Source organism: Rhipicephalus microplus, chromosome 1 (assembly GCF_043290135.1).
Source record: "Rhipicephalus microplus isolate Deutch F79 chromosome 1, USDA_Rmic, whole genome shotgun sequence".
Lineage (NCBI taxonomy): Eukaryota > Metazoa > Arthropoda > Arachnida > Ixodida > Ixodidae > Rhipicephalus > Rhipicephalus microplus.
The window spans coordinates 182,056,906-182,081,317 of NC_134700.1; the positions used below are offsets into that span (position 1 = coordinate 182,056,906).

Here is a 24,412-nt window from a genome sequence, read left to right on the forward strand (position 1 = left end):
CTCGAACCTAGCAACAAGGATATTCAAGGAGCAGGGGGTACACTAGCGTTAGCCTCTCCTCACTTCGCTACAATACGCTCTAGCCATGCTCACGCAACCGCCATGCTGCACTACTCTCGAACCTAGCGACGGGGATCTTCAAGGACCGGGGGGTACACAAGCGTTAGCCTCTCCTCACTTCGCTACAGTACACTCTAGCCACGCTCACGCAACCGCGATGCTGCACTATTCTCGAACCTAGCGACGGTGATCTTCAAAGAGCAGGGGGTACACTAGCGTTATCCTCTCCTCACTTCGCTACAGTACACTCTAGCCACGCTCGCGCAACCGCCATGCTGCACTACTCTCGAACCAAGCGATGGAAGTTTTTTAGGGGGAGGGGGGAGTGGCGCTAGTGCTATAAATGCTAGCCTCACTTTGCCTCGCTGAAGTACAAGCCCCACTTACGCAAAGGCACGTTTAGAGTGCGGCGTTATCACAGCGTCGGCAAACGTCACATTCGTCGTAGCGCACAGGCCAAGTGTTGTTATGCATTGGCTGAGGAAGTGCGTCGACTTATCATCTGCTTTCGCCTACATGACAGCGTATGCGCGTCCACCTTACGTCGAACCATAATCGCACCTTACAAGAAGCTAAAAACATGAAGAAAAACAAACAACTAGCGCTATATGTACGTGTTGTCTTTAATATAACCACACCAAGGGCTTCTTGTTTTTCTCCATATGAACAGCTCATTTAGGCAGAACAATTACTCGACGTTAAAAGGGCATTTGAGGCGCTGAGAAACTGATATAGGCACGAATTTAAATATAGGCACTTAAATGGAAAATAAATGTGTGAGTAAAATGTTTGCCATTACTTAGTTTGTGTTTATATATTGGATAGGCTCGAAATGGACTCCAGAAAAAAATAGGTTCTTTGCCTAAAGTTTCGGTATTTACTCATAAAAGTTGGGTACAGGAATCAATTCCGTTATCAAATATTGATGCAGCATCAAGGATTCGCTCACTCACACGTGATATAACAGACTCGATCTGGTAGAAAACCGGTTTTCTGCATACCCGCCTACGCCGTTTGGATCCGTCACTTCATGTTCAAATTCAACCCGCACTATCACGATCCGAAACAACCGTCCTCTGCTGATTGTGGCTTGGAGTGCGATTCACGAACGGTTACGCTTATAGAATGGATGACCGCGCTGCGTGTGATCACTGTGTTAGTGAGGAAACCATTGCCCACGTCCTTCGCGACTGCCCCCATTATAGCTCTCAAAGAGCAGAGCTTTCGGAAACATTAGCATGGCTCGATGTATGACCAGCCGCTTTAGGAGCAGTTAATTTCGGAGTGCCGGAGCATTCGACCTTCCAACCAGAAAGCGACGAAGGTGCTGCTGATGTTTTTGCGCTCCAGTGGACTCACAAAACGACTGTGACACTCCCATGCTTGTGTGTGTGCGCGCGTTTTATTTGTTTAGCCATTCCTCTTTCCCTTCCTGCATTTCTATCTCATTTCCCTTTCCCCAGTGCAGGATAGCAAAATGGAAAATTTCTTTTGGTTAACCTCCCTGTCTTTCACTCTGTTCTCTCTCTCGCACGCAAAAGCCCAGATATTATTAGTAAAAAGATTAGTAGTTGCACAGTGGTATTTTTTAGTTATCTTTTCTGCCTTTTTTTTTCATATCCCTTTCTTGCGTCCCATGCTGTGTGAAAGCGGAAGTGAGATGATTTGAACCCCAAAAATCAACCTATTTGTTTGTTCATCAACAAAGGTATCTGGGTGGGTCATTTCATGTTACTTTACTTGTGGTATGAAGAGCGCGCCTATCAACGTCCTGTATCGCTGTGTGTAGAGAATCTGCCCCATTTCTAGTGCAAAAAGCTTTCGGTCGATGCCAGTTTGTCTTAAAAGCCGAAGTCTAAACGTATTGCACTTCCGGAATGCAATTCATTCGTTTCAGGACAAAGGCGCCTAGTGGACCACTTCTACGTCAATGACCAACACTGCGAAAAAGTATGCGATGCCCTCGTCTAGCATTTCTCGCCTGAAGTGTCGACTTGGCAAATAAGGAACGACAGGTTAAAGGGACACGTTCAATGACACAAACAGACTGAACGACCTACGCTTCGCATGCTTTAGTTTTTGTCCCATTAGTTTTTATTCTTTCCCATGTTGCCATAATGACAAGCATTTGTTAGAGCCGCGCTAACTTTGACAAACACTGCATCTCAAGATGCTTTTTGTTTTCACGTTTTGTGCAAGTGCTCATGGCAAAAAAAAAGAGTTAGCAATGCTATACATAGCACATGTGGAAATTCATTGAGGACCATATACGTCGAGTAAACAGAAACAACGTGCATTCATTGTTGAAACACTGCTTCTCAGCTTTGAAACACCAACGAACGATGCTTCTTCTTTTGCCCAACAAGCCATTTTAAAGACTACTTGTTAGTATCTCTCGTCAGATCTTAACTTTCATAAGCGAAGAATGAATCAATGTTCAAACTGAAATGCATTGACGTACTTTAACCAGCAGATGTATGATTTTTACCTGCACTGCCATTCAGTGTTGCCAACTTCTGCTACTATGTGTGATAACTAAAGGTCGAAAATGTGTGCCGTATGCGGTTACCTTGTATATAATTGAACAAGTTGCTTCAACCTTAGGATGCACATTGGGTGGACATCCTCGCGCGTTATAATGAAGATAGATGGCGTAGAAAAATGTTTAATTTTGTTCATGATGACTTCACTGAGCGTTCTTAAAGATGAAGAAAAAAGGAAACATAGCACTTCACTAAAGTGAAATTAGTAAGCGAATTAACAATGTCCTGAAGCTCTATTAGGAATAACTCATGTATTGTGCGGGTATAAATAGGCATCAGGAAAGCCATACATCACCATGGCTGCATCTTCGAACGTTTCAGTAGAGATGAGGGAGCCAAATAAGTTTTTTATCAATTGCTACATTCTAAAGCATGGTGGGTGGCTCGGTCAAAAATGTTCCTCCACGATCTGTGATGTAACTGCACTTAGTGAGTGGTACATGAACGTGGTTCAAACCAATTTTATACAGAAGAGCTCTTGGGCCTTTTTTAAACTGATGTTGTTCGTTTGTTTACTCCATGCTTGTTGTGTTTTTTTGTTTTTTGTGAAGTTATCGAATATTTATAAGCTAAGTGAGTTGTTACCCAATATCATGATTGTAATTACCTGTATTAATCAGGAAGCGGGTATACAATGGCCACCATTTTCTGGCTATAAAAGTTCCGCTTTCAGCACCTTTTTAGAAACATTATCTATTCATCATTGTTAATATGCAGCTTACATATTCAGCTGAAGCGCTTATTCAGGGCACTTTCAGAAGTTGTAATGTGGATTGTTTCTGAAATTACAAAGAAGATTAAGGAAACCCTGAAATATTTCTTGATAACGTTTATAAACCAACTGAACCGGTAGCATAAGCGGAATGTGTCAATATGAGGGCAATATAAGCTCTTCAAGGAGAGTGCGCCGTTTATTGTACGGGCTAGCAGCGGCGCCGCTACAGCGAGCTTTCAATCGCTTCTGCCTATGATATGGACATGTGTTGTCTAATCGGATGGTAAAAGCAGCGCTGCAAAGCTGAAAACGCGAAGAACATGGACAACGCTGACAAAGCGGTCCGATCTTCCTGAGAGCCCTTTTAAAGTCACGGGTAGTTTATCGTTCTTGCACAGACGGTTCATTGTGGAAGGTGAAGCTTGGCACCGTTGTACAGTGAAGAAGTTGAGGAAAAAGTACGCGACATGGGAGCAGGGTAGTCATAAACCACCCGTGGCGTCATTTACACAAGGTGCTTCACTGGGTCACTTGCCTTCGTGATGGAACCCCTATGCAAAAATGCATTTCTTGACTGCCATTCTCCTTTTCCTCTATTCCTTTTTCTTCTCTCTCTTATCTATCATTCTACCTTCTTACGTGTATGGTAGCCAACCGAGCTTAGCGTGGTTAAGCTCCCCGTCTTTCACCTTTATTTCTCTCTCTCTTGACTATGATTAACTTCCCTCCTTGCTGCAGCGGCTGCATTTTCGATGAAGGCGGAGATGCTGTAGGCCCGTGTGCTCAGATTTTGGTGCATGTTTAAGAACCCGATGTGGTGGAAATTACCGGAGCCCTCCACTACGGCATCTCTCATAATTATATGGTGCTTTTGGCACGTTAAACTTCACATATTAATAAATCATCAGTTAGGATTAACTCCCATTCAAAACTCATGCAAATCAACAAATGGTGATCAGTTCAACTCTATATTTTATTGGGTTCGATGGAGATCGATATTGAACTTTGCAACACTTTCATTATGGTTCGAGTGCATCATGGCTCATAATGGTTGAATTTTGGTTCAAAGGCTACACCCTAGTCGTAGCCTAAGCACCAGCAATGCTTCGAAAACCGTTGGAGGGACCCTTTAGCGTCTATGCAAAGGAGCTGTCAATAATTGTATACATGACTTGCCGTAGCCGAAAATATAGTAGCGCAGGTAGCGTTTCCTCCATGTGTCAAACACCGTAATTAGGATGAAGGTGATGTGGAAGCCTTCCAGGAGAATCCACGAGAAGGCGGCCAAAAAGAAATAGTGAAGCAGCCCGGCCACGGTGGCACATAGAGTCTACGCACAAAGTTGTGGTGGCAAGCCAGCAGTTGGTCGTTGGGATGAGGGATGGAAAAAGAGAAAGAGAGAAAAACAAAGAAAAGACCAACGTCAGAAGGCGTGTTGAGTTGAAGAAGGCTTTATTCAAGTACATCACTTTGTTACAAGGACATCGAAAGAAAGTTACATTGCACGAAGGGCTCCATGTCACCACTCGACATGTATGCATTGTACACAACATGCAAATAGCATTCTCGTCAGTTCACGCGGGCGCTACTGCTTACGTTTCTACGCGACGAATTCTCATATAATGAACTGACTCTGCAACACGTTAAAACATGGCACACCAGAATATAATGATCTCAAAAGTAAAAATAAAGAAACATATGTTCAGCTGCTAAACCTCAAGGATCCACAAAGCTGTGATTTGACACAAGAAGCGAATATAGGGCTCATTCAGGAAGTATTATTAGATGCCAAAACTTTTTTTCTCGAACATGCAGTGGATGTAAATGTGTTTCGAATGGAAGCCTCAGGTATACGAAACATTATAGACTACATGGAATATATAAGTACACGGTGAATAAGAGTTATCGCAACTATATATAGTCTTTAAAAAATGACGTAGCTGGTGTAATGACTGAATTATTCCAGGTCACAGAAGCACGCATGCAAGGACATTCGTACAGTGAATCAAATTGGTACAGATGTGCTTCTTATGGCTGCTTTTGGTTGCCTCGCGCACAAAAAAGACCGGCAAGCTTTCTTGCTGAATATTGAGGTGGCTTCAAGTAGCCCGCTTCTACGAGCACAACAAGAGTCGAAAAAGCGTAGATCAATTCGTTGCAGATGGTGGCAATCTCTACCTTGTGCTTGGTTTGGTCAATGCCGAACATGAGGACAACTTCCGCTACCAGAAGACAGATACAAAGGTTCAGGTGAATTGACGTACGAGTGTTGCGTAAGGACCTGGAAAGAGTGAAAAGAGGAAAAAAGATTGTTGTATGGGAGCGTTCACTCTAGCTTCGAATAGCAGTGAAGATATAGTGCTATAGGTACTGTAATGAAACATCAAAGGCTGGATGGATTACAATGATTGTGCCCTGTAGGTGACATGCACTTGCCCCCAAAACTATAGGATAATGTCGAAATAATTTTTTGTCAAGAAATAAAAAAAAACGTAAGTAGTGCTTGTATTGTCAGGAAAATGTGGGCAAAATGAACTTGGCATGTGCTTGCCGGAAATACAAGTTTCTTTCTCTCTCTCTTTCTTTCTTTTTTTCTTTCACATCGCACAATGCTCCCTTCAAACGGGGAATCGAACCTTCATTCATGAGCCTAGGAGGGCCGCAGTTGCTACAGGCAACAAAGACGGCCATGCGTTCATATCCGGGCGACGTAAAATAACTGATTTTGAGAAGAGTTGAGGTTGTCATATCAGAAGCGGCTGATCACTGACAAGCCAGTGAGCAAGGGAGCATAAATTATTAGAAAACTGAGCTTACAAATACGCATGTACTCACTGCACCTTAGACTGCCTCGATTCTGTGCGACGTTGCCACCGAAACTTTTGGTTATAAAAGCTTCCCCTGCCCCGCCATGGCGGCCTATTGGCTTAGGTAAAGTGAAATGTGGGATTGAGCTAGTTGGTAATACATTATTTAACTTCTCAGCGCAAAAACTTCTGACAAGTAACACAAGATACGAGGACGACCGCAGACTTTTAACTAAATTTATTACTACTACGAGCACATATATAAGTGTTTCATATATATGTTTTGTGTATTTTGTTTTATGTGTTTTCTGGTTTCTGCTCAAGCAAGTGATCTTATCCTCTTTTTTTGAACATATATATGGCCGTCGTAGTAGTAATAAATTTAGTTGAAAGTCTGCGCTCATCCACGTCTCTTGTGTTACTTGTCGGAAGTTTTTGCGCTGAGAAGTTCAATAATGGCTTAGGTACTCAGCTGCTGACCCGCCGGTCACGGATTTGAATCGCTGCTGCGGCGGCTGCAATTCCGGTAGAGGTGGAAATGTTGTAGGCCCGTGTGCTCAAATTTTGGTGCACGTTAAAGAACCCAAGGTGGTCTAAATTTCCGGAGCCCTCCACTACAGCGTCTGTCATAATCATATGCTACTGTTGGGACATTAAACCCCACATATCTATCAATAAATAGAAGCTTCGCTTAACGTACCATGAAGCATGGTCTATCTGCCTTCTTGTATCATGTGAAGCACGATTGATTATTGTACGTTGTGCGTTGTGTTCGGCAATGAGCAGAAATGCTATAACACCCTAATCATGGCGCCATCACCTTCTGTACCTATTATATACAAGCCAGATTAGGATTTTGTCTTGCAAAACTAGATGCAGCTCTGTGCCGCCATGCGTTCATTTTCTTTTTTTTTCTGTGGCTGAGTAAAAGCTGATTCAGACGTTCATGAAAGAAGCATGGTTTTTGCAAAGCGTATTCGCACAGCAAAGCCAGTAATTGCCACCCTAGGTGGCAAGATAGGCTTCATTATAGAACAATAGCCAGCACAGTTTTTTTACCTTTTCAGAGCAGTCGGAGGGCAGACATCAACAACTTTGCAGAATAGCGGGAAGTGATAAAGCGATCAGTTTTCATAACTAGTGGAGTTTTATCTTCGAAGCGTGCTGAAAATGCGGTCAGTAGTTGCAGTGGACAGACAGTACAGAGTGGCTATTATCCCAGCTGCCGAACCACTTGTTCTTGTTTTATATTGCTTTGTTTGTCAAGCTACACTTCGATGTTCGTGCAAGAAAAGATCGGTTAAGGAGATAAAAAGATTCTTCGTTCATTTTCTATTCAAGAAAAAAAATTTGAATACAGGCCCTGCGTTATTAACTCAAATACAAGTGCACCCGGAGGTGGCTCATCACAAGGCAAACTTACTGAGCGGTAAGGCGAAAAAGCATCAACGCAGTAGGTACAATGAAGGAACCGATACATGAATTGAAAATTTGCTCTACAGGATGTTAGGTGCGTCAGAGTTTTATTTCGGGCTATCTGCGATTATACAAAAAGCCTAGGAAACGAAAAGACCTTCAAATAATCCTTTTTGGAATGTTTACTGTCAATATGTCACAATCTGATGGTTCGACTCTTTCACCGTTCGATAAATATGATGAGCGTGCTTTGTTGAGCACTCAAGCCGTGCGCATTGTAATCGGCCAGCCCATTGTAACAAGCCCAATCGGAATGCTTCATGGTTGCTCTCTAGCAGCGAATATTTGTGCCCGTCCACGTCACGCTGGTAGCAACTGTGCCACTTTAAATGTAGTTTGTGAACTCTGATTGACTTATATGTGGGGTTTAACATCCCAAAACCATCATATACTTATGAGAGGCACCGTAGTGGAGGGCTCTTGAAATTTTGACCACCGGGGTTTCTTTAACGTGCACCCAAATCTGACCCCACGTGCCTACAGCATACCTGGCTCCATCGGAAATGCAGCTGCCGCGGCCGGGATTCGATCCCGCAAGCTGAGGGTAACCAGCAAAGTACCTTAGCCCCCTTAGCCACTTAGCTAGTGGACTTCGGTCAAAGCATTCCGAAAACCCTATTCATTAAGTGTGTTGCAGTTGCTCATAACCTTACCACGTGGTAACTTGGTTGGTGCTCGGGTTCCTAAAAGTAACTGTTGAGTGAGGAAATAAACATGTGTGCACTTCTGAATTACGCCGCAGTTTCAACGAATTCGAAACGTGAATTTCGAGAGATTGTTTCTTTGCTTGACACAAAATCATTGAAAACCAGGGGGTAATGGGGCCATTTTCGTACTGTATTAAGCCTTTTGTAGTAACTGTGATGTAGATGTGAAGAAAGTAAAGTGAACGAAAAAACAACTTTTCGCCGGCCGGGACCGGACCTACATTTTCGCAAGGGTGCCATGCTTTAGTATAAGAGCCGCAGTTCGTCACTTCACCTTCTTATGCCTAATAACTTTGTGTAGTAACCGCAATAGTGCGAACCTAGGATCTTTACTACAGCTACGCGAGACATTCTCGACCAAGAACTTCAAATGAGAAATCGCCAAAGATTGCGCCAATGACTTTTTTGCAATCACTGGTGAAGAAGTATCGCAGTGTTAATATGTGACATACCTGAAGCAGCCGAACACAGTGACGCAGAGGCATAGGCAAAGAACAGACGCACTGCAACCTGTCCAGGTAATGATCCTCAGGGGCAGGGTCGACCGCTCGTCTCTCGGCAACGCTCCATGCAGGTCCATAAGCACGGCGAAGTTGGACAGGTGCTGGCAGAAGCAGACCACGTGGGTGCCGTTACGTCTCCCAACCTGGCATCCGTCAGGGCTCCATTCACTGTACGTGTTGCAAAGTAAAAAAAAAACACAGCAGCATCGATAACGCGATATAAGAATCACGAAAGAATCATTATGTCGCTATTTTGCAAGCAGAAATAGCGCCAAATCTTTTCGTAATGTAATCAAAAGATAAAAAAATCTGGTCTGGTCATGAATGCTCATAGTCGGATGTAGAAGAAAGGTGCCGGCCAAATGTAAAAAAAAAATGAGACCAAAGACGTTTCCGCTCACATACGGAGGCTCTGACTTTCTTAAATGTGACCCGATTGCACAGTGCAAATTGAAGGAAGACAGAGGCGAGGGCACAAAACAGGCAATATATGTTATGCCCTTTTACGCTATACCCATTGAATTTGTACTGGTGCATTCATGTCGTTATTACATCATCAACTCGGCCTAGGCACTGCTATATCAAGTTACGTAATTATGCTGTGTAGATTATTGTTGGATGTCACATTTACCAATGCGTACGCGTTCCACATAGGAATAGCTGACACTGCTGCATGTGACCATTGTGGCAGTGATGAAACAACTTGGCACATTCTGCATGAATGCTCACAATACTGCTCGCAGAGACAGTCACTCTGCAATGCACTGTAGACAAACTGGACAACCAGACTCTTTCGGAAGAAAGAATCCTGTGCTACCGACAGGACTTTATGTCGCAGAAGGCTGTGAAGGCGCTCTTGCGCTTCTTGCGTTCAACCGGCCTGTCAAAACGACTGTCATCGGAACTCGCTGCATGTGTGTGTATGTGAATTTTTTATAATTTATTTTATATCTCTCTATCTCCGTCCTCTTTCCCACCCTTATTTCCCCACCCCTGTACAGGGTAGCAAACCAGTTTTTCTAGGTTAATCTCCTTGTCTCTTCCTTCTATTTATTTCTCTACTCTTTTGATATATTGTATTCCGCTTGCAACGAAATAATTATGTGACCAGTGAGGATTGCTCATACAAGCAGAGCTGACTTGTAGTCCCATGTAGCTAGTTGTTGAAGAAACGGACTTGTGAACAGTCACATACGTAGCCTAATTGGCTGTGTATCACTTATGCAAGCTGGAAGCAGCCGCAAGAACATTTTCGTCCATTGAGCGCAGTACTACTACTTACCTACGGCTTATCGATATCAACGATGACTATAAGGTGATCGCACTTATGATGCTGTACTCAAAAGTAAATAATAGAAAAAAGAGAGAAAGGTCGCACATGTGGTGCCGAGCCTGGCGGAATTCTGCGGAGCTAGGCAGTGTTCTTTGTTTGTATTGTGTTTTCTCTTTCTTTCCTATACTCTCTTCCTTTTGGATCTCCCAATTTTTTCTTTTCTTCTCTTTATTTCTCTTTTTTCTATTGTTTATTTCATTTTTCAGCTTTCTCTCTCCTTCTATTTCTCACTCGCTCCTCCTTACTTTTCTATTTTTATTCGCCGTTTCACTTACAGTGCTCCGCGCTTAACATCATCCTCGAGGCGTTCAAAGAAGAAAAGCAGCAATACTTTAAAAGGGCGAAAGCGTGCGCTCAATATGCTGCATATGGCTAAGCTATATGTGGCTTTGCCTGGGTTAAAATCATCATCAAAGCGCTCGAAGAACAAGAAGAAGTAGACGTGTTTGGTGGGCATCTCAAACAAGTGGCTCTTGGGCCGCATGTGGCTCCCGGACACTTGTTTAGTGGCCCTTCCCGCCCGTCACGGTCTTCATCCCGTTCATGAGCTGCAAAGCCGCACTTGGTCTCAATCGTTGTCATCTTCACGCCCCCCATGCGGCCAAACTTGCTCTAAAGCATTACAGCGGAACAAAAAATCACGGCGATTTCACGGAGTGAATGACGATTGGGGGGGGGGGGGGGGGGAGAAGCAGTGGGATCGTTCGGCGTTTCCCTAAATCACCCGTGTCATTGCCGCATGTAAATTAGTGTCAAAGTGATGTCAAGTTATTCAGAATGGTTTATTGGTCACAACTTGCATGTTTTGGTAAGTTGTGAATTTCATTTCACCTTCATTATTAGAGCTTTTTGATATCAGATCTAGCCGGAAGTTGGCAAATACGAGATCTGGGCACGCTCCCCTGGTGGTTTTTGGTTGTTTCCAGTCGTACGAACTGCATCGTAGAGCATATCGAGACGTCATATGCTGCACAAACCTCGTTGTTTGTGATCATTATTGTTATCAGTGTCATTGTCGTTGTCATGGCGTATAGCGGGTACCTTGCATGTGCTGCGTCAAGAAGGCAGAAGGAGAATGTGTGGTCTAGAACGCGGTTGTTCTTTATCGTTATCAGTGTCATCGACATCGTCATAATGTGTAGTGGTTACCTTTCATGGGCTGTGCCGTGATCGCAGAAAGAGAATGTGGGGCATGAAACGCTCTGGTTCATCATCATCAGTGCCATCACCATCTTCATGGTGTATAGCGGGTACCTTGCATGTGCTGCGCCACGAAGGCAGAAGGTGAATGTGTGGTCTAGAACGCGGTTGTTCTTTATCGTCATCAGTGTCGTCGACATCGTCATAACGTGTGGTGGGTACCTTGCATGTGTTGTGGCATGATGTAAGAAAGAGAATGCTTGCTTCACAACGCGCTTGTTCATCATCGTCATCAGCGACATCGTCATCAGGGTCGACGGCGGACATGGCACGACCCTCAAGAGCTTTGCCCGAAAAACAGTGTTTCAGAATCAGCGTCCTGGTTGCAGTGATTAGAAGGTCAGTTTCCATGTTTCTCGAAACATTGCATCGAGTCCCCGTCAGAAGTGAGCCATATAAAAAACGTGACAAAAATCTGCTTCTAAGTGGCACCGTTTACTAACGTTTTCTTCAAATTCGAAATTACAACCCCACCCCCACATCTCCGACATTATATGCTGTCCCGGCCCTCACGGGATGAAGTTTTGTGACTGTGGCTCGCTAACTGAGGTGTGTGTGAGACCAATGCTTCATATGCGCTTTTACCTGCGTTACGCCAAGTGATGGCGACAGCATACGATCACAGTATGCGACATCCTGGCCACCTAATGCGCTCAGAACTTAAAAACACTTAAATCAAGTGTTACGCCTGCACCTCATCCTTTTTCCAATGACAAGTGTGTGCTTTTAGGAGCGAGCGAACAAGGAGAAAACTGCAACAACTCCAAACGCAGAACGCCGGGCCACAACGACAGAGATAAGAGCGCTATTAGGATCGAGTGTTGTGTTTGCAGCAATTTGCGCAATATTCCAGAAAGCGTACGGGGTAGGAAAGCCGCCGTCCGATAAAGCTTACCGGAGAGGAAATGAGCACTTGAGTATACTTGAGTACCTCTAGCTGAGTACTGACTACACAGTAGGCTGCTGGAATATCGCTTATCTCTAGTTTGAGGGTATTTCTTAATTCAGATTGGGCGTTAAGTTTGCCTTCAGTAAGGTAGCCTTTAGTAAGAAAGATATGTGTTGAATGAATTCTCGCTTTTTTTTTAAGACTAAAGGAGATAATCAGAAAGGAAGAAGATAAGAGATTGCTACTGCATTCGTACTATATACCAAGAGTATTGACAGCTTGAAGGCCGATCTCGTATAAATGTCTTTCCCGCTCTATCGGCACAAGTTTCAAGATTTTAGCCTTGGAGATGTCTAAAAAATATTGTGCAAACGTAATACGCTTTTTCAATGTCACTGTATATTGGCCTTGATCGCGGAATAGGAATTATGTGAAGAATGCAGAATTAAGGAAGAACTCTAAGACAGCTCAACGAAGTAGTGAAAGCACAACTTCTTACCATTGTGCAGAACACCTAAATAGATCTCCAAGCATCCGTGCTTTCAGTAGTTTTTCGCAGAATCATCGGGAGAATTTGATTAAAGTACTGCAGTGCAGGCTAATATAAACACTCACGAATAGGCGTTATACGTGCAGAAGCTGCATGGTCAGCGTATTTCGAGGCGCTAAGAACCGCATTTAAAAAGAAGGACGCAGTATATATATATCTTCGCCATTACGTGCGAGATGTTCTGGCTTTTACTCGCTCATGACTGACTTGCTTGCAGCAGCGATGAAAAAGATTTTACGCGTACTTGATGAGAGTGTCCCAGAAGACGCATGTGGGGTTCTCTGCGTCGGGGTGCAGCATGGGCAGAGCCAGTTCGACGTGCGCGCCCAGCACCAAGCCCGGCGCCTCACTGCCCACTCTGATGCTGATGGCCGGAGAGTTCAGTTCCTGCTTAGGATCTCCTATGTCTGCCCTGCAACCACGTCATTATATAAAAGCACCATGGGACAATTGGTCGAAAATTTAGGCTAGATTCACTAAGTTTATAGATGCGAAAGCATATGTGGCTGTTTACAGCTTAAAACTAAAGCTGGCTTTTGATGAAAATAAATATTTGTTGGAGAATTTTATTTATGCCCGCAAGCCAAATAAGCGTTGACAAAGAAACAAGCACCTCTCACACTGACTTTCAATTCGATTTTAAGAAGCATCCAAATAACTTCAGTGGTTTCAAAAGTATATACAAATACAATTATTGCAATTACGAATTACTCTTCTGAGGGGGCTGTTCAACACAGTAAAAGCTTTCTCTTTAGTAAAATATTTTTATGAAGCTTCTGCCGCATAAAAATTTGTGAAGACACACAGCAGGCGTAAATTTGTTTCATTCGCGCAAAGGCAATTTTCGCAAGCACCGTTCCGTCACGTACAAAGAAACCGCACCCAAAAAGCAAAATGTGGCCGGTGGTATGGTAAAAGTGCCTTCTTCAGCGAGAAGCAAATGTGTGTGGCCTCAAATTTTGCTTGGTATACCACGCGTATTAATTATATATCTTTCGTCTCATCTTTGTCGGGGCGAAATGATGTTGCCTAGCTTGTCAACGGTGATGGATGATTCTCCTTCGAATGCATGGAATGCAAAACAGGTGGTGGTATTGTTATGACGCGTTCTAGGATTGGAGGCGAAAGTTAATGAAGTAGACAGTACGGGTTTTTCAATCAACGTGTCATACATTCTTCATCCATTTTCCAACCATCGATTATTATAGAACTACTGTGGTCACAACCGTCTCATTGGCAACAGGCATGTAGGTGTTTAAAATAGCTTTGGAAACGAGTTTGAACAGACATACGAATAATGAAAATGTACACATTATCAGAAGAAGATTTCTCTAACAAGTTTGTCTACAAAGCCGGCACTGCACACGTTCTTTCACAATTTTTTTTGTGTTCCTTCTCAATCGAAAGCAAATATTACATTTTTTTATATTAAAATTAGAAAAGTTCTAGTAGCCGCTGTTTCTGTGTACATGTATTGTCTGTATGATCATTTTTTGATCCTTCACAGCTATCCTGTACATTCTGTATCGGAGCAGTCACTAGCCGTTTTAGGCTATAGGCCCAAATAATCATTGTACTTTCATTATTCTGTTCATGAAAAATAAAGTTCGATTTATTTATTTATTTATATATTTATACTAATACGTTTACACTTATTACAAGTGTTTTATCTGTTATTCAGAAAAAAAAATACGTTATCTAACCCGCGCCAGTGTTTTCAGCGCTTCTGTATGTGGTATCCTTGTTACGCTTACATGATTGTGCTATGCAAACTTGCAAAGTAGCATCTGTTGAAAGAAATAGGCTAACTGTAACAAACGAAAGGGCGAACGTCTTTCCCGTAAATTAACACTAGTTTTCTTTTTCGTACGCTCTTGCGACGCCAGCAAGGCCAGTGTGGTTACAAAACGTAGTCTTAATTTTCTTGACAAAGCTATTTTCCTTGTCTATTAACTTGGCGTGACTCATGCGATCACTTGTGAGGTCACCACATTCGTGCAGAAATTGATTTCAAAAACACATAGATGAAGTTTCGAAATCTATCCCAGGATCTGCCAATTTCCATATGTGGTAGTTCATGACAAATATTCATTTTATTCAAACCATACTGTTCAAGAGCGAATATCTAGTAGTTCCGTTCCATTTCTCGCTTTTAATTTGACGTTTTGTTATGTCTTCTGTACCTTGTATCGACGTTTTTTGCCGTGTTTTCTGCCTATATTGAGCCAGGCTGCACCTTCACCCTTTGCCACTAGAGTGTCTCAATGTGGAGGCGCGCGCACGTCGAAGCACTCTCTTTGCCACAGAAGCGGCTATTCTGTTTCTTCCACTTCTGTGTGTTGTGTGATGATGCCATTGTGTTGCCATAAGTTAGTCGGATCGAACAGCTAAACCATTGAATGACATGATTTCCGCGACTAAGTATTTTTTCTCACGGCGATGCTTTTCCGAAATGAAGTTTAGTCTCCCTAATCCAACCTCTAAGAAGCCTAGCGAACAGACCCACTGAGTAGCAAATGGGCTGACAATCTATTGAGCTACTTCCATGACACTTGTTGCGCAGCATTGTTAGATTGCTACTTCTCCAAGTTAGGCGGCTACCGTTGGAGACTTCACTGAGTTCATTTTCTTTCTCACCTCGACAGAACGGCGTGTAACATTTGTTAACCAACCATTCCGTTCCAACTTCTCTGCGCAGTCTTACTGTAAATCTTTAAGCGTCATTGAACGGCTGCTTAGCCGAAGGCCGAATCTCGCTCAAGTGTAGCCGCCGTCGTATCATTTTAGCTTCTACTGTCTAACTTTACCTCCGCAAGTGACGTGCTTTACCCAGCGGCATATATTTACTCAGTTCAGGGACAGTCTGACAAACGTAGCGAGATGTTAGGTACTTGCCGAGACGTCCGACAGTAGCTACACAATTGCAAACTTGAAAGAGAAAGTCAGTGAGGGAATGAATATGGGTCAATGTCGAGGAACGACAACTGGGTTCTCAGAAACGTTAGTCGGGAAGTTAGGCCGGCTGTCACAGCGAATTCGGGACATTTAGTGGAACCCATCGAAGTCCAAGGAGAAACATCGACAGGCGTGCTTCTAACAAGCGGCGTACGCAGCCGCGGTGGTGGTGCGTCTTTCAATCTTACGGTCAAACTCGGAGACACCCTGCTGATGTCCCTGAGAGCCTCATATACCCAGGGCCACCCACGCGAGTAGGTACATACACCAAGCGGCGCCAGCGGAACACACAAAGCTGGGACAGCCGTCCCGCTGTTTCTGGGAAAACACCGATCGAGCGCGCCCTGGTGGCCTCGCTCTCACCCGTCGTCGAGGAGGAGCTTGTCGAGCCGCGGGAACTCGGTAAACACGATGACGACGTCGGCTGCACCGTCTTCGCCAGCGGGGCCGAGCGGTGAATCTTCTTCGGCGCCGCTCGAGTTGCGGGCGATGCGGAGTTGCGCCGTGCTGTACGATCGGTTGGATGTGTTACCGGGCGCGGGCAGGAGCATCGTCTGATTGGCGATGTGTGTCGTCGTGCTTGAGATTATGTTCATCTCTGCGTGTGAAGGAAGCGAAGTTCACTAAGGCGGACAACTGGACTGGTTGGTAGGGTTGCACACTTAATGGGACACTAAAGTAAAACAATAAATTAGTTTACGCTGCTAAGTTATATTCTTAGGTGTTTAGCATTGTTCATTCCGCCACCGTAGGCTCACTAACAGTTGACGAAATCGTCAAAAGTCTTACTTACAAAATTTCCACCAAAATGTTCGTTCGTGAGATCACGGATTTCAAAGTATGTAGGCCACATTGGCTCTACGAAATTATCTGAAACTGCTTATTTTTTGGGTCTATGGTTCTCTCAAACGACGATGCACTTTCTTTTGACCGATTAGAAGCGCCTTATAGCACAATAGACACGATCAATATCTATGATGGCATGGCGTCTGGCGCGGTAACTTCAAAGGGGCGCCGGCAGCTACCTTTTCTTTTCGAGCGTTTTATCGCTTGTGAAATATCCTCTCTGAGCAAACGTCGTCTTTTCGGAATCGTGAAGCAGCAATTCGCTAGTGTGAGAGAACTTATTTTTCTCGTAAGCGTACCATTCACTAACGGCGCGTGTGTGAGAGAGGAAAAAGTAGGAAGGAAGAATAACAACACGATGCAAGCGCTGACTAACAACTGAAACATTTTTACCACAAAATCATGCTTAAGTAACATTGATTACATAACGAGTGTAAAGGAAGGTTCAATTTGAAAATAAACTTAAGAAAATAGCAAACGCATTAACTGTCTTCGCCAGCTAACACAACAAATACTTCCGAAAACTTCAGTTATTTTAGTTCGCGAATATTTCATTGCCTTGTTAGTTTAACCATTCTAATCGGACTATCCTGCAAACAGGATGCGCGGCCGATGTCATTGAAACATTATGTTGCGCAATATATGTTACGGTTGACTGTCAGATCTGGACCAGCGCTCTTTTTCCTTTTTACTTCTCGTTTTATTTATTTTTTGCGCTCTTGACTAAGTAACAAAAAAGACGCAAAAGTCAAATAAGTTTTTCGGAAATGTAAATATTCCTTTGAATATATTGGATGCACGAAGTGTAGTTTGACGTGCCACTATTCGATTATACTAATCAGACAACCACATATTCTACGACTACGGAGAAATACATGGGTGAAAATCCCCAGCTTGCTTCGTGCTATCGTGCATTTGAAAGTACAATGAGGATTCAGTGAGGTCCTTCCCCTTGATTTACGTTTGCATGCAGGAATATTTTGCTCTTCGAAGTTGGTCTGAAGCCAAGCAAGCACTGCTGGCGTAAAGCAAGGCGCCACGAAGAATACACTGTGTGGCACGTTACTGCAGACTCGTGGAAGTGCTTTTCGTAAGCAGTACGGGAAAATTTCATGTAGATTCACCGAGACACTGAAGTCGGCTCTCGGCTCGACGACACTCGTGTTTATAGCTGGCCTAAAAGGGGTCGCACGTAAGTGCTCACAAATTGGGCATGTTCTCGCGATAATCTCGCATGGCGCAAAACACCGGGTGAGAGCTAATTAAATCACGTTAACCTGGCTAAAAACGAAGAAGGTTGCTGCAGTCATGCGACGATTCCCGCACAACGACCCCCTGCTCTTTTCGAGCCTTCATCTTAGTGTTCCTTAACACTCGGAGCTTACGACCGCTCAGACTCTTTATTCGGTTTATTTTGGCCGTCTGTATCTCTCACGGTGATAATTTACTTTGACTGCGTAACTATCTAAGCCCGTTCAATTCACTTGTTTATTCTGAACTAAACTAAAAAAAATCCCTCCCTTTTTCTACTTTATTGATTTTCTTAATTACTTTTCTTTTTCGTTTTGAAAATAGCTATTTCTTATCCTTTTTGTGTTTTGAGGAAGACGCATATTTTGTACTCACGCACTATGAAATGTATGAGTTCAGAAACTAGAGAATGATATGGCACCGCAGGAACTTGTATTATTAGTAATATTTTTCTTACCTTTTTCTTGCCTCTATCTGTCGCTATTTGTGGACGGAATGTGCGCGCAAGTTTTATCTCTTCATTTGAGCTAACGTGTGGTAGTGTTATGGCGTTATTTTGTTTTTTGCTTCTGTCATGTATTGCCACAGGATACATGTTATGCGAATCAAATATAATTAAATTGTATAGATTTTAACATTATTGTTCTAAATAGGAGGCAAGGTAAACTAAGATAACGCCAGTGACACACCTGCTCACCTGTGCGAGATGCATTCTACTGCCAGAGCGGAAGAAAGGTGGGTGTTTCTTATTTCCACACACTATGTATGTTTTCTATGCCTCCATGACTCCGTCGGGGGTTTCTTTGCACCACCATTGTCAGCAAGTGGGGCGATAACATTGCACTTACGGAAGTTGATAAAAGCGAGAATCTTTTGTTCACTGCTGGCAGCACTGAGGATTATTCCGGCGACATCCATGATCAGCAATAGAGTCGTGGCACAGCTGTGGCGCGTTTGCTGTGAAACAAAAAAAAAGCGAACAGTTATATATGGTCATGGGGTCTCCTGAAGGATCATCTCTTCCCTCTGAACTTTTGTACATGGTGCACAACATAGGAAATAATTTATTTTTTATACTATGAGTAAACTTATGCTCACTACTGTATTGTTCAATTATTGCAGACGCTTTCTTCACCAAGCGGTCATCATGCAAACAACGACTATGTGCAAATTAGCCAGCAATACGTTCTGAACAAAAGCCGACTTAAGAAAGTTTTAAAAAATTTGTGATGATTAGATGTTGAAACAGTGCATGCATGCAGAATTATTTGAAGTGATAACACACAGTAATGGAGATCATCTTAAATGCCTGGGAATCACCACATAACTTTCACACCTCTTTCAGTCATATCCGAATGACTTTCTTTGATATTGTGTTAGCTTGAATGCAAACCTCTCCAAATATTGTGAGCAATACTACACTTAGTGACTGGTATTCTGGGAAACACGAAGACGGCATTCTAATTCAGGCTTTGCCGACGTTCTTACATCTATGCTGTATTGAATATCTGGCCGCAGTGCACGAACGTAACGTGAAGCTGAAATATATTATCTTGGTACTGCAAGACACCGCCAAATAAAGCATTTCGTAACCTCTCATGCGCTTGCGACGTTTGAAAACAAATGCAAACAAGTTGGCTGTATGATTGAAGTAACTTCACATCACGGTAGCATATCGTTTAAATATTTAACCAACCACACTATTGGCAATACTAGTTTATGGTTGCTGTTACTAACTCCCAAGAACTGAGATGTTACTGTTTCAATTTGTTTTTCGTATTTGTATTTGTATCTATTTTATTTTTTGGAATACAAGAAAAAGGAAACAAAGGAAAGAGGCATTTCATACGCCTGACAAAGGCGTCTGCACCTGTAGTTAGTGAGATTCACATTTCTTGCAGATACAACAAACAATAAAATTTTTCGACATATCATGTACCACATGAGTGCTAAAAATGGAATACTTCAATAGAAAAATCAAGCAACACAATATGCACTTAAGACGATGCAGATACACAAGTCTTACACATAAAAAAAGAAAAAAAGTAACTCGGAACTCAAGTGAATGTGTCAATGCCCCATCCATGCCATTCATCTTTATATATATATATATATATATATATATATATATATATATATATATATATATATATATATATATATATATATATATATATATATATATATATATATATATATATATATATATATATATATATATATATATATAGTGACGACAGTAGCTTTTAAGAGTCGGTGCAAATTCTTATCCATCAATAACCTCATAGAAAAAGAAAACACAAACATGGAACCGAACGCTGTTATCTACAGGGTCATTTCCGGCCGTTTCCTCATGAGCGTTGCTACGCGACGAGATTCTAGGTGCACGAGTATCGTGGCTTCAATAAACGTTGTCTAAAATTGCGTGTTTTTTGTTCTCAAATAAGCTGACATCTGTATATCATAAGGCTTCCCTAGTCATTAGTAGCAATAAACTAAATACCACGTTTGCAAGCGGGTATATAAAGCCTAGCTTGCATTCTTATATGACAGTATACGGGCTTATAAGTACGCGTATATAGCATATACTAGACGCACTCTGAATTCATATACCACAGCATACAGTCTTAATTAGCCAATACACGTTTTTATGGACCCATATATGGCAGTACGCACAATTATTCACGTCTGTATATTGACATTCATATCGTCGCACGCGGCCGTAAATTAGGCATTGAGATGCCGTATGTCGACATTTCGTAGAGGACTTTATAAGGTGTGCACTCGCGTCTAATATTTGAGCGCGCTTATCAACGACGTTATGGGACGCACCGCGGGCACCTCGTTCCATGGCTTGTCGCGGCTGAGCAGTGCGTCGACCGTGGAGGCCGTGAGACCGCCTACGCGCAGCGCCTGCGCGGCGCTGGCGATGCGTCCTGGGTAGTTGTCCCCAGTGTCGCTTCTCGCCACGCCCATGTCCAGAAGGTCGACGATGGCCACCAGATCGCCGCCGACCTCGAGCGAGTTGTTGCCCACGAAATCGCTCACCGTCTCGATGATGTCGGCCAAGTACTTCTGCTGTGCAGAGGCGGCACTGACTGGGTAAAACACTGCGGAGAAGCTTTTTTTTTTTGCGAGTGAGGCTGCTCAAAGCATTGGAATCTGTTTATTTGCGAGCTCGCTTTGGCAGAGTTTATCAACTTAATGATGTGGTGGGGTGACCCTAGCCAAGGCGTCGGCATAAGTGCCATGATGTGGGCGTAGCAGTAGTAGGCCATTAATCGGCGGGTTGGATGAGTGAGAGATAGAAAAAGAAAGAGGTTGAAGACAAAAAGTTTCACTAAGTTAACAATGTTCTTTGTAACTTGCTATGCGCGGCGAAATATCGTAAGAGGCATAAAGTGTAACAACGAGAACGAAAACATCAAGAAAATGTTTAGATTATTTTTATTATTATTATTATTATTATTATTATTATTATTATTATTATTATTATTATTATTGTTATTATTATTATTATTATTATTATTATTGTTGTTGTTATTATTATTATTATTATTATTATTATTATTATTATTTCTACAAGCTGCTACAAATACCGAAACTTACATAAAAAAGGAAATAAGCAAAAAACCCATAAAGCGGCCTCTCTCTGGCATTAGTAAAAAGACAGCGCATACAAAACGAGGTTAAAAAAACTAATAATGCGAGAATTTGATCCGACGGCTCCTAGTATGCCATAGGCCAGGCATTTACACAAGAAAAAAAAATGATGCATTTACTGTTTCAATGTGGTGGCTCACTGATAACCTCCTTACCAATGCCTGGCACGTGCTTTTCACCTTCCGATGTACGAGCGCAGAAGTGCTCGAATCGGTAATTAGACGCTTAAATGTATTTTAATGCAGGCGGATAACGTTTGCCGCTGGAGCGAAAAGAAGAAAGATTATGGACCAACAAAATGCTGATGAAATTGAAAGGAATTTTTTCACTCGATGTTTACCATCGAGTGCAAATTGTCGGTATCGAGTAGCAGGGAAATCCTGAACAACTTGCCTTCGAGCTTGCTGTGATCTGTAAAAAGAAACAGAGCAGAGCCAATTTAGCTTATTACTGCTGGCTGCAAAGTAAGCTCGATTGCGTGCCCTACCTGACTCTTCAGCAACAGTACTGAAGGCTGCACGCACTGTGCCGTGTTCGGGCTCTGAGTCTTCCAGTATCCCCTGGAGTTGCAGCACCACGTCATAATGCCTGTAAACGCAAGTAGTAGGCGTTGAGAAAGTTGTTGAGGTGTACCAGTGAGATAGAGAGAGAATAAGAATAGAAGAAAGGCAGGGAAGTGAGCCAGAGCTGAGTCCAGTAGGCTACCTGCACTGGGTAAGGGGGAAGGAAAGTTATAGAGCAGAAGAGAAAACACGCTTTAACAGTTACCCGTTCAACATCACAAACAACGAATCAGACCAGCGTGCCCGATAATACGTAACAAAGCTTTCGTTGCCTTTCAGAACTGTGATTGGCTGCCCCATGGTCCCAAAACCTTCTCGACCGGGAAATCGCTTCCATCCTGTCGATGTAGAACAACGCGCAGTTTAAGCCTCTCGTATGCGTATGTCGGGAAATAACACAAAAGGTGTTCCACTGCCTCATCGACGGCACAGTTATTGTATTCTGCGTTCTTGGCCATCCCAATCTTAAATGAGTAGGCGTTGGGGGTACCAGTGGGAATATACTCAGCCATGAGGGTATATAGAACGGCTTGAAGAAATGAAAGAAAATGTGCAAGAAGGACGTTTCTGACCCAATTGGATTGTGCAAATGATTAAAATCAGTGCTTTTTGTAACCGGTCAATGGGCTTCTGACTGTTGCACAGAATTTGTTACATATTTGGCAAAATATGGGAAGGTAGGTTACATTAAAGCTAGCTATCTACACATCATGACAATAATTTTTATAATTTACACAAAAACACGAAAAATAAGAATGACGACATAAGATGATGCCGACAACAACAACAACAATATCAAATGAAACCAAGGTGGTGCCCGAATTTCTGCAAAGGAGGCAAATTAATACAATCAAGCTTCCTTCTTTGCAAAGTTTTCGGTGCCACTTTGGCCTCTTTTGTTGTTGTTGTTGTTGTTGTTGTTGTTGTCGTCGTCGTCGTCATTGTAAGTTTTATTTATTTACAGAGTGCCTGCAACGCCGTAGTGGCATTACTGCAGGGGGGGGGGGGGGGGGAGGTGTATACATACATGGTCCAATATGGTTACTAACATTTCTGCGGTAGTGACACTTTAAGCATTGTGCAAAATAAAACAACATATAATAAATACAAAAATAAATAAAGAAAATGGTTTAGTACAGTATGACACGTGGCAAACAGGTACTAAAAGTGAATAGGCATGCCACAAGGTCAGAATAATGAAAAATAAGCGCTGTTTTCACTCAAGTTTACGATATCTTTGGGAAGTCCATTCCAGTCTCTAACTTTTTTTAAAAAAGAAGGAGTATGTTTTGCTTCAAGATACGTGTTCAAGTTTCACTCAACTGCTAAGGAGTAGCCGGCGCCATAATGGTGTGCCAACATCTCTCTATATATCATATCAATAAAAAAAAAGTTGGCGAAAGTTGGGGTTTCGAATGCGTATTCTCGTGTTTTATGAGTGCGTTGGCAACTTGTGGAACGATGTGTTGGTGCTATTAGGTATTCTGATTTCTCGATTCCTGTTAGGGTACAGTATATACTATGCAGAAGTTCTAGTCAATGTTTCCGTCTTCTATATTCTAGAGATTCCCAGCCTAATGAGGCCTTTATTTTTGGTATACTAGCAAATGGGTTGTAATTTTTGCTGACGAAATGGGCTGCCTGGTTTTGAATTTTTTCTACTGTTTCTGCTAGATACTTTTGAGCCGGGTCCCAAATAACACAAGCATATTCAAGTATCGACCTTAAATGCAGAAAGTAGAGAGTTTGCTTTACCTCTTTTGATTGATATTGATTGGTAAGTGCCATATGATTATGAGAGACGCCGTAGTGTAGGGCTCCGGAAATTTCGACCACCTGGGGTTCATTAACGTGCACCCAAATCTGAGCACACGGGCCTACAACATTTCCACCTCCATCGGAAATGCAGCCGCCGAAGCCGGGATTCGAACCCGCGACCTGCGCTTTACCTTTGTTAGTATCACAATGAAAGTTTCTGCCAATAAAAAAACAGCATTATCTACTAGCATTTAGGATCATTTTAAGGCACTCAGATACTTTTTAACTGCCTTTTCATCAATACTGTATGTGCGCTGGATTTCTGAAATGTTTTTTGCAAACCTGACATGGTTACACTTTTGAGATATTTAAGCACATATTCCACGTGGAGCGCCAACGTGTTACTGTGTCTAAGTCATCTTGTAATATTTCAGTGTCTGCAATTGAAGTGATGTGACGGTAGATGACGCAATCATCTGCGGATATTTTAATGCTAGATGTTATGTTATCTGCTATATCATTTGTGTTATCTGCTATATCAACTAAGAGTAATAGCGGACCCAGAACGCTACATTGTGGCACGCCTGAAATCA

At 42.7% G+C, this 24,412-nt stretch overlaps 1 protein-coding gene across 3 annotated transcripts in view; it reads right to left on the reverse strand.

Moving 5' to 3' along the window:
- Window positions 1-4,273: 4,273 nt before the first annotated feature.
- LOC119178542 (adhesion G protein-coupled receptor L2) overlaps window positions 4,274-24,412 on the reverse strand; it is an 81,942-nt gene continuing 61,803 nt past the window's right edge. For 2 of the 3 annotated variants that reach the window (XM_075888616.1, XM_075888626.1), the window contains exons 4-12: window positions 21,986-22,086; window positions 21,892-21,909; window positions 20,668-20,910; window positions 18,684-18,792; window positions 16,102-16,336; window positions 13,028-13,195; window positions 8,761-8,979; window positions 5,497-5,599; window positions 4,274-4,648 (exon numbers count right to left, since the gene is read on the reverse strand). In XM_075888616.1, coding sequence (XP_075744731.1) covers window positions 4,448-4,648; window positions 5,497-5,599; window positions 8,761-8,979; window positions 13,028-13,195; window positions 16,102-16,336; window positions 18,684-18,792; window positions 20,668-20,910; window positions 21,892-21,909; window positions 21,986-22,086 — 1,397 coding nt within the window. In that variant the 3' untranslated portion in view covers window positions 4,274-4,447. Of the gene's footprint in view, window positions 4,649-4,753; window positions 5,600-8,760; window positions 8,980-13,027; window positions 13,196-16,101; window positions 16,337-18,683; window positions 18,793-20,667; window positions 20,911-21,891; window positions 21,910-21,985; window positions 22,087-24,412 lie in introns of those variants that run through there. The other variant, XM_075888622.1, reaches the window with a different exon arrangement.